General features: G+C 31.9%; 1 protein-coding gene across 1 annotated transcript; it reads right to left on the reverse strand.

Moving 5' to 3' along the window:
• Nucleotides 1-394: 394 nt before the first annotated feature.
• On the reverse strand, nucleotides 395-923 carry LOC129946356 (uncharacterized). Its single transcript, XM_056056508.1, has 2 exons — nucleotides 561-923; nucleotides 395-496 (listed from the first exon to the last, which is right to left on the reverse strand). Exons 1-2 carry the CDS (start codon nucleotides 921-923, stop codon nucleotides 395-397), a joined length of 465 nt encoding a protein of 154 aa, XP_055912483.1.
• Between the last annotated feature and the right edge of the window lie 10,405 nt (nucleotides 924-11,328).

Here is an 11,328-nt window from a genome sequence, read left to right on the forward strand (position 1 = left end):
AAATATGTATATGTATATAAAATGAAAGCTCTTGACTCCCCGAGTACGAATATGTGCGCGACAGACTGTATCCACTTTAAGTACTGTTCCGATGTAACCTTTCTTGCTCTCTTCAAAATCTAGACAACAACGCTCTGTCATTTCTGGACACTCCAATCCTCTTACATACATACATACATCGCGTATTGATCTGCAAATTGAAAATCTATTTATTTCCACCTGTATGATGTGGATCTTGTATTGATAATCCTTCTACGGTATCACTACTACTATGCCGATTTTAATGAAGAGATGACTGACTACTAGAGAAGGCTGACCTCACAAGACATCACGCTATATTATAGTGCCTTAATAATAGTTTAAACACTCATTCGGGAAATAAATACATATACTCTTAACCTACCGGAACTGTTGTATGTAAGGATCTGGATGTCTTTGGTAAGCTGTGTACCTCTGGCTCAGCAATGATTTCCGATGATGTGGGATCAAAATGCTCCTACAAACATAAATGTTCATTAACATAAAATATTTATTTAATTTTCAATTCTAATTTGACTTACTGACAAAAATGAAATATTTGACTCTCCAACAACCTCATCACCGGTGTTATCCCAGAAATTGAGCCTGTCGTAGCACCACAATATAGGCACATACACTTCATTTGCACCCACACCACTTCTTTTTGAACGGATAATGTTATTTTTTTCTTTTAAATATTGAGTTTTAAGCGTTCTAAGCTTAAGAATAACATCTTTCACAGACGTCTCCGGCCGACAACATTTTGTTTTCTCCGCGATTTCGTTTAAACTTTGTGACTTTTTAACCCGGTTTTTATAGTCAGCGTGACAAATTTGAAATAAATTTGGATAGTCTTGTAGCACTTCTAATAATTTAAGCGTTTGAACTCGAGTCCAACTAGCCATTGCCTTAAAATAATTGTTTTTTGAATTAAAAAAAAAGAAATGAAAACAGCACTAGCAAAACAAAAGCAAATTTGTTGTTTACTTCGACAGCAAATAGAAATGAAAATGTATGTCAAAAGGAGATCGTTTTGAAATAGAAACATGATTTTTAACGCAAAACTCATATCTGAAAATGAGGAAAAAGACGAAACTTGGCATTTTTTTCCATCCCTTTCCTTCTTACTAAAAATCATCCGTTCTCTTTCTTGAATTTATTCTTTTTTGCGCTCGTGTAACCAGGCACAAAAGGAGATCGTTTTGAAATAGAAACATGATTTTTAACGCAAAACTCATATCTGAAAATGAGGAAAAAGACGAAACTTGGCATTTTTTTCCATCCCTTTCCTTCTTACTAAAAATCATCCGTTCTCTTTCTTGAATTAATTCTTTTTTGCGCTCGTGTAACCAGGCACATTTGAGTCAAAAACTATTTTTATCAGTTTTTATTTTTTTTTTGTAGTTTTTCTAAAAAAAGACCTTAAGTTTTCAAAAAAAATGATTTTAAAGCTAGAAACAATATTTCGCATTTGCATAAAATATGTTTGATTTCAATATCAGTTTTCGTTCCTGACATTTTTAGTCGACACCCGTTTTTATCAGTTTTATTAGAATTTTTTAAAAGTTTTAGTTTAAATGATATAAAATATGGGACAACATTTTGCATTGAATGAAATTAAATTGAAGCCATTATCTGTATTTATTCTCATAATTTAAGAATCAATCAGCAATTGTTAACAATTTTGCGTAGCATTTAATAGATTCTTAATTCTTATAAAAGCTGACTGTTTGAATTTTCTTAAAAAAATTAATAAATGTTAAAAATAATTTTTACCAACTTTTAGAAGTATTTTGCTTTAAGTTTCTATTTTTTGTAAAAAAAAAACGTTAATATAATTTTTCTCAAAAGTTTAAAAGATGTTAAAAACGATTGTTCAGTTATAAAAAAACTTAAGTTGATTTTGTTTTTCAAAACTAAACCATACATTTCATAATATAACATAACATTTTATTTAAGAAGCTATTGTTATTGGTTTATTAGGTACAACCAAATTTTAACTCCTTTTTTTTAATTTTATATCAATTAAATTTAATAGTAAATTTCTTGAGATATGGTCGACGTTTGATGCCCCTAAAAGACAGAGCTTAACTCTCAGTACACAAATAAGACCTTAAAATAAATGAAAAATTATTATGTGTAGTCTAAATTTTTAAGATTTATCCAAAAATGTTTGTTTTAATAAAGTTCAGACATTTTCTTTAATCGTAAACAATTTTCACAAAAAAAAATTGTTGGTGACTTTAATTTTGCAGCTGATTTTATTTGTACTTTTAACGCTGATTTCAAAACTGAAATCAGCAGCTCTAGTGTTTGAGTTACAGAAATATTTAATTAAGCCTAATTTAATAAAAATTCATATGCCATTGTGGGAAATTAAGTTAGTCAGTTTTGTACTCCCAAGGAGCATAAACATCCGAAAATCTCATCTTCTTAATTAATACTGTAAGTCATTAAGAGCAAATTTTTAGAAATGTGTGAATCATCCCGAGCAATTTTGTTATATATGTGGTGAATACACGACAAATCAGAACAGAAAATCCATTACTGAATTTCTGAAGAAAGCAGCATACAATGCTTATTTTGGTATCAAACTTGGTGATCAAGATAAATCTTGGGCACCACATGTAGTTTGCAAAACGTGTACTGAACATCTACGTCAGTGGACAAATGGGAAAAGGAGGAGTCTGAAATTTGGTGTGCCTATGGTTTGGAGAGAATCAAAAAATCACTATGATGGCTTTTATTTCTGTCTAGTGAATATCAGAGGCATCAATAGCAAGAACCGAAGTAAGTGGACGTTTCCTGATTTAGACTCTGCTCGAAGGCCCATCCCTCATTCCGATGAAGTTCCCATACCAACGTTTCATCAGCTACCAGATCTTTCGGAGGATGAAATACCCCACTGCGACACAGATGAAGACATTGAATATGAGGAAAATGCACCAAGTTCCCAACGATTTAACCAAAGTGAATTAAGTGATCTCATCAGGGATCTTAACCTCTTAAAACAATGTTCTGAGTTACTTGCATCGCGGCTAAAAGAAAAAAAATCTACTTGATGAAGGAAGAACAGTAATTTTCTATAGTAAAAGGGAAGCAGATTTTCTTACATTTTATTCTCAGGAAGATAATCTCGTTTTCTGTCACGATGTTAAAGGTCTCTTTACAAAAATGGGGCTTCCCGAGTATGAACCAGATCGATGTCGTCTGTTTATTGACAGTTCCAAACGTGAAGTTTGTAATGTGTGCTTTTACACAATGGTAACGAATTGGGATCAATACCTATTGCTCACTCAACCCAAATGAAAGAAGAGTACAAGAATAAAGCTATAGTCTTGGGAAAGATTAAGTATCACGAACATGGATGGGTTATTTGTGTTGATTTAAAACTGGTTAATTTCTTCCTGCTTCTTGTGCCTTTCGGATAGCAGAGCTAAACAAGATCACTGGGTAAAAACAGACTGGCCTGACAAGGGGTAAAAACAGACTGGCCTGAAAGAGAGAACAAGGTTGTTAGAGGAAAAAATTTTATTAATGAGCCTTTGGTTGATCGGAATAAAATAATACTGCCTCCACTTCATATAAAACTTGGCTTAATGAAGCAATTTGTGAAGGCTCTAGATAAGGATTTATCATGTTTTCAATTCATATCTACAAGGATGAAAGGATTAAGCATTGAAAAAATAAAACCTGGTCCATGACATTTACTTTTTGAAGATAATTTCATTTAAATATTGACCGCGGCTGCGTCTTAGGTGGTCCATTCGAAAGTCCACTTTTGGGTAACTTTTTCGAGCATTTCGGCCGGAATAGCCCGAATTTCTTCGGAAATGTTGTCTTCCAAAGCTGGAATAGTTGCTGGCTTATTTGTGTAGACTTTAGACTTGACGTAGCCCCACAAAAAATAGTCTAAAGGCGTCAAATCGCATGATCTTGGTGGCCAACTTACCGGTCCATTCCTTGAGATGAATTGTTCTCCGAAGTTTTCCCTCAAAATGGCCATAGAATCGCGAGCTGTGTGGCATGTAGCGCCATCTTGTTGAAACCACATGTCAACCAAGTTCAGTTCTTCCATTTTTGGCAACAAAAAGTTTGTTAGCATTGAACGATAGCGATCGCCATTCACCGTAACGTTGCGTCCAACAGCATCATTGAAAAAATACGGTCCAATGATTCCACCAGCGTACAAACCACACCAAACAGTGCATTTTTCGGGATGCATGGGCAGTTCTTGAACGGCTTCTGGTTACTCTTCACTCCAAATGCGGCAATTTTGCTTATTTACGTAGCCATTCAACCAGAAATGAGCCTCATCACTGAACAAAATTTGTCGATAAAAAAGCGGATTTTCTGCCAACTTTTCTAGGGCCCATTCACTGAAAATTCGACGTTGTGGCAGATCGTTCGGCTTCAGTTCTTGCACGAGCTGTATTTTATACACCAAGATCTTTGCGTAAAATCTTCCATGTGGTCGAATAACACAAACCCAATTGCTGCGAACGGCGACGAATCGACATTTCACGGTCTTCAGCAACACTCTCAGAAACAGACGCAATATTCTCTTCTGTTCGACTGTACGCATTCGTGTGGTTGGTTTAATGTCCAATAAAGTAAACTGAGTGCGAAACTTGGTCACAATTGCATTAATTGTTTGCTCACTTGGTCGATTATGCAGACCATAAATCGGACGTAAAGCGCGAAACACATTTCGAACCGAACACTGATTTTGGTAATAAAATTCAATGATTTGCAAGCGTTGCTCGTTAGTAAGTGATCTGTGATCTGTCAAATACTAATGCATGAAAATCCTTACCTCAAAAAAATCACCCTTTATTTTAAATGTACTCGGTATCTTGTTAATGGAATTATTATTTTTTTTATATTTGTATGATAATTTCAATAAATAAACATGGATTTTCAAAGAAAAAATGTTTTACTTTCTTCTTATCAAAATTATTGTGGGTATTTCTTAGTGGCGTCCGGTTTGCAACACCCTTCCCTATAACACAACGGGAGCTGTTAGGCAAAAACCGAAAGAAGATTAGTGTTCAGGAGGTCGAATTTATTAAAGAGCAGTTCCAAAAGTATGGGCACCAAAATGTGTGTATACCTGTTTTATAATTCTCCTTGAAAAGTGAAAGTAAGAACCTCAATTTTTAATTTTTAATGAGTAAGTTGATCTAAACATTCAAAGCTATAATCTGAATTTCAAAAGAAATTACAGTTCTATAATTTTTATGGCACAATGTTATTTTGAAAAACAAAGAAAATATTTAAATTCAAGGGCTCAATATAGTAACGTTATGAAGTTTTTATTAAAAACCTAAAATATCTTCTAACCAATAACCCTGGTGACTTTAATGAAATTGTATAACTATAGATTGTGAGACTTGGCACCAAATTGGTGTATTTAAAAAAAAATCAATTATTTAAAAATTAAAAAAAACTGAAACAAAAATTCGTCACACTGAATATTTGCTAACAAAAAATGATATTATATCAAAAATAAGTTTCTGCATCAAAGAATAGCGTTTTTGTAAAAGTCTGTAAAGACAGTTCGTACACAAAAGAAACATACTTTAAAAGTTTGTTAAAATGGATTCTGGAGTCTTTTTAACATTTATTAATTTCTTTTTTTTTTGAAAAATCCAACAGTAATTTTTTGTATACAGAATACAAATCTTTAAAAAAAATATCACACAAGCTTGATAAAAACTGAGGTTCGATTCTAATATCTCGAGAATAAATAAGGGTATTGACTTCAAAATTATTTCATTTTATCAAAAAATATTTTTTCCAGCGTAAGATTATGTTTTTAGAAAAATTGTATCGGTATTTTTTGTACAAGAAATAAAAGCTTTCTAAAAATACCTACTGCTTAAATTGATAAATGTTGGTTTTCGACTGAAACTGTCGGGAACAAAAACCGATATTGAATTTAAACTTATTTTATAAATTGAAAAATATTGTTGACAACTTTTGGTTAATTTCTTAGAAAAAATTAATTGATAATTTATTTTTTAAAACACGAAAAACAATTAAATGAGAAGAAAGAAAGCTAATGACTTTAATTTTTGTCTAAACTCAGTATAGGTCACATCACAGCCTCTTTTTGAAACTAATTTTTTAAAATGGTTATTTTTTTTTTTTTTGTGGGTTTCAAAACAGTTTGTACAACGTTTTGAGTTTAGTGTAGAATTCCGACTGTTTCTCAATACTGATTACTTAAATATAATTTCTTTTGAATGGAAGTAAATGAAATATGTTTACCAACATTAAATTTACTTACTCAAAAGCTGAATGTGAACCAACTAGAAGAACCCGGGTATGAAAATCAGTGGAAGATTGTTTCTCAACATCGGACATTATTTCAAATGAAAAATTCATTGTATTTATTGCTAAAAAACCATTAATAACATCGTCAAAATAATATTTCTTCGACGGAGTATCGACCAAATAAGTATTGATTGATAAACTTCTTGAATCGTTAACATTTTCATTGCGAATAAATTTATTAAGACACTTTGCTAGTTTATTATTTTCTTTTTTCAGTTTAAAAGCAAACAATCCATTTGAGAAAAATACCAGAATAATTAATACCGAAAATTTAAGGAACAATTTTTCCATTTTCTGTGTTAAGGTTGAACACTAAAACTAACTGAATTCTTTTTCTAAAGTTACAACTTTATATAGAGGAAATGTGAAATGATGAGCATGAGTATTTGAGATATGGAGTATTTTGTGACAAAAGTCAATTTGTGGCAAACTAATGAACAGCCACTAGAGAGATATGATACTTACAGCAATGCATTAGTTAAGGTAGGTTGAGCCTCGAGAACTTTTCTATGTTACTAAAAATTAACGAATATTCTCAAGGGAGAAATCCAATTTGCATACAAATTGGATGGACAAGGATTCTTAATAGTTTTTTTTATGAGACTCAATTCGTCTGAAACTCTCATGTAAGATTTTTCTATTTCAATAAAAAAAGGTGAAAACGTACTCAACCTTGGATTAAGAGTTCTTAAGGTGGTAAAACATTGTGCAAAAACTCTATGTCGTATGTTTTAAACCATCAAAGTTCGCAACGTCGGTTTTCTGGTTATCTCCGTTACTTTACCTTTCTGTGTTAACACCTTTGCTAAATTTGTGAAGCATACAATTTACGCTTAACTGTTTCTATGTAGAAAATTTAAAATACATATTTTTCCAAAAACAAGAATGCCTGGGCATGATTTAGAACGAAATACATATTTTGAATTAAATTTTTTTTTAATTTCTGAAAGGACAGTTTGGACCTCTTTCATTCTTAGAATTAGAAAATATTTATTTAAGTGATTCATCAAAAATCAATGGTAACATGTTTATCATTGGCTACAGAAATATTTTTGTTTGGACCATCAAGCTCCATTACTGGGGTTCGAAATCATGTCCTTACTATTATTGTATTTGATAAATAGAGACTGTTTATATCAGAAAACTAGGATAGCATTTATTATTTAAAGAAAACATATAATTTTGTTGACTTATTTTAGTATTTAACTATTAATTTAATTCTAGGAAATGACCTTTGAAATCTTTTCCTAACAAATATAACCAGAGGGATTTTTCAAATCATTAGTATCCGACCCAAACTTTTTGTAAGTTCTAGTTCTAATCGTAGTACTTTTTGAACATTTTAAATATAATAATCTACTCATTGGAAGTTATTGTTACTAGTACGATTTGTTTAATTGAAAGTTTTAACATTCAGCAATAAATAAACTGTCAGAAAGAAGACGTTTTTAATATATGGTACAATTTAAAGAAATATGAAATTTAAGTTAAGGAAGATATTGACATTAAGTAGAATTTAAAAAGTGTTTTCGACAATGAATATAGTCCCAAAAACTACTAAATTTATTGATTTCTCAAATTAGTTGACACACTATTGTATCCATATATTTTCAAGTCCTTGAAGATTATAAGCAAGCGAAAAAGTTGTGTTTTTGTAATTTTTGTTTTTATAAATTGACTGCAGGTTTCGAACACATTTTTATAATAAGAATTATTTAAAATTTCAAGTAAATCGATTCACTCCATTTTTAGATTATTAGTTTTTTGTTGTTCTTGTAGGTTTTCGTGTTTTGTTTAAAAAGTTATCAATACATTTTTTCTAAAACATTAACCATCAACAATATTTTGCATATGAGGAAGTAGTTAGATTTCAAAATTTATTTCTATTAACGAGATTTTTAACCATTTTTTACCAATAATTCTAGAAGCATTTCTTGAACGCACCAACAGTCAGTTTTATTATAAAAAATATTTAAAATCTTTAAAACAAACTGATGTTTGATTTGAATATTTCGAGAATAGATGTTCTAGGCAAAATGTTGGTACTAACGTCAGTAATGTTTATAGAAAAATCCAATCGGTGCTTTGTTTACATGAAATACAACATTTCAAAAATATCTGTTAAAATTGAGATAAAAATTGATTTTCGACAAAAAATGACGGGAACTAAACATATATTGAAATCAAACTTATTTCATCATTTGCAAAATAATAAATATTCAAAATCAAATTTGTTATCTCGAAGAATCCGTTTTTAATTCCTATTTCACCCTGTATGTGGTTTGGGCATTTTGTTTTATCTTCAAGTATATAAATAATTGTTTCGCAAGAAAGTTATCTTTCATCATATTTTTTTTCTTTTTACAAATTAAAGTTTTGTAGAGAAATTACATCTTTTGCTTCGAATTCAGAAATTGGTTGTAAAATAAAGATATTTGAAGATATTGTATTCGATTCAGAATGTTATTATTCTGATTATTAAAAAATAAATAAAAAAAATAAATGCAGGAAAGTTTTAACACTTTTTCTGAAAATTCACTTGTATTTACAATTGTGTACGTTCGTAAAATGGCTCCCTGCTATCCGAAGACATGAAGCTTCAATGAGGAACTCATGTTCCATTTAAAACATCTAAATTAGCCGTTTTGGACAACATTTTCAAATGTTTTGTTTCAGAAATATTTTTCAAGAAGTACTGGGATGGAATCGCGTTAGGTGATTGTTGATTGTTGACCATCAAAATTTTTAATTTTACTTCACGTAAGGTGATTATCAAATTGACTATCACTTTTTTGCTATTGTTTGTTAGTAACAGCTATTCAGGTCTTATTTTCATATATTTTGATTTATTTTGGGGGAAAGATAATTTTTGTGAACTTCAGCTCCACTACAAATTTAAAATTTACTGAACAAAAGTGGAAAGATATGAAACTTAAAATAAAAATAAGTGAACAATAATGTATACTTCAATGCAAATTTGTAGCAGAGCACCAGAACGAGAAATGACTACAATAAAAGTTCAATTGCTAAGTATCAACTTAAAGAATAAAGCGAATATTTTCGAACTTCCTAAAACCCAATGTAACTTTGAAACTTCAAAGAAACGTTTGTGTATGCTCGATTTACCACAAGGAATAAGATCAAAATATATGACACCTGTGTTTCAACTGATGGCTGCCACTTTAAATCTTCTTGGAGGTGGTGGTTATCAACAAAAAGTTGGGGCTGATTGTGCTGCACCGATGAGCCAAAGTATTATGGCTGAATTAAGATCTGCAGTTATTAAGAAAATGCAGTCGGCTCTATGCCCACTTTTCATTAAAATTGAGCCCTTCGATTAAACAAAAGAATTTTTTTTAAATATAACTTACATTTGTTTTAATTTATAACTATTATTGAGTATAATTATAAGAATGCTTACATTTAAACTTTGCAAACTGAAAATTCAACACAATAAACACAACAGCTGATCGAAATTACATTCATGCTTGTTGTAATTTGTACCAAGTTTCTCAAACTTGGGTTAATGATGCCAGCAAATAGTTAAGTTTTAGCGATCACTTTACACAGATCAAAGAGAAGTTGATGATCAAAATTGACTATCAAAACAGCGACAATCAACTATCGCCCTACGCGATTCCACCCCTGATTTTTGTTTCAGTTCATAAGCGAAAGACCAGCCACGAATAGATTTAAGAAAAGCAATGTTCTTGACGTTATAGTTCAGATTTCAATTTCTTCCTTTCAAGCAATGGAATAACCTATACTCCTCGCAGAAATATTATGTCTTTAAGACAATATATCTTGCCCGTGAATAGAATCTTTCTATTAAGTGAGATGTGTAATTATTTGATTAATGTGCATCCAGGGAATTTTAAGTTCCAGGGCGTTCATCCTCTTTGTTAGACTCCAAATCCATCAGAGTGAACATTTTCTAGGAAATACTTAGACAATCTAGTTAAATTTTAAAAGGGTTATTTAATTGTTGCAGGTAGATTTTGGCTTCCTGTGGCGGCCATTTCGTTTTGGTGACATCTGTCAAATCATTTGCTCATTATTCAGTTATGCCAAATCATCATGGCAAGTTACATGATTGAACAGCACGTTCAAATGATAAAACTTTATTATAAAAATGTGTTCGTTAACGCAAACCGCATTGCGCCCATTTTGTGCTGGGCGTGGTGGGCCTTCACAGTCGACTCTTCAACGTTTGGTGTCCAAATTTGAGGCGACCGACCGGTTCAGTAAACAATCAGCCAACACCCGTAAGTTCAAGGGATGCAATGTACAGCAGAACCCGATGCGGTCTATTCTACGCTTTGTACAAGAACTAGGGGTCTCGCAGATTTCAATTTGGCGAATTTTGTGTCAGGACACTAGATGATTATGCATATTCAAAAAGTTAACATTTGGTGTGGATTTTGGGCCGGCAGTATAATTGTTCCATACTTTTTTGAAAACGACTTTAGTGAGGCAGTCGCTGTCAACAGCGAGCGCTACATAACGATTATAACTAATTTTTTATATTCTAAATTAAACCATACGGACCTAGGCGACATTTGGTTCCAGCAGGACGGCCGCGACGCTACGTGCCACACAGCAAAAGCCACGATTGACATTTTGCATGAACGATTTGAAGGGATGGTAATCTCTCGCAGGGGTGATGTCAATTGGCCAAAAAGGTTTTGCGATCCCCGCTATACTTTTTCCTGTGGAGTTTCTTGAAATCACAGGTCTATGCAAATAAACCACATTCGACCGATACCCTAAAGGTGAACATAACACTGGCCATAGCTAAAATTCAGCCGGATATATGTGGAAAAGTCATTGAAATTTGGACAACTCGGATCCCTGTCGCCGTAAGAAGCCGAAGCGGGCATTTGAATGATATCATGTTCCACACTTAAAGGCATACATGCACCTTTCAAATAAAGAAATAATATTGTTAATACCTCAAACACAGCTTGTTTC

This window comes from Eupeodes corollae, chromosome 2 (assembly GCF_945859685.1).
Source record: "Eupeodes corollae chromosome 2, idEupCoro1.1, whole genome shotgun sequence".
Lineage (NCBI taxonomy): Eukaryota > Metazoa > Arthropoda > Insecta > Diptera > Syrphidae > Eupeodes > Eupeodes corollae.

What these genes read in the sequence shown, in the direction of transcription:
- LOC129946356 (XM_056056508.1), bottom strand. Translation starts at nt 923, where the DNA reads ATGGCTAGTTGGACTCGAGTTCAAACGCTTAAATTATTAGAAGTGCTA. An exon ending in CAAATATTTCATTTTTGTCA is followed by an intron (nt 497 to 560) that starts GTAAGTCAAATT and finishes TTATGTTTGTAG; the next exon opens with GAGCATTTTGATCCCACATC.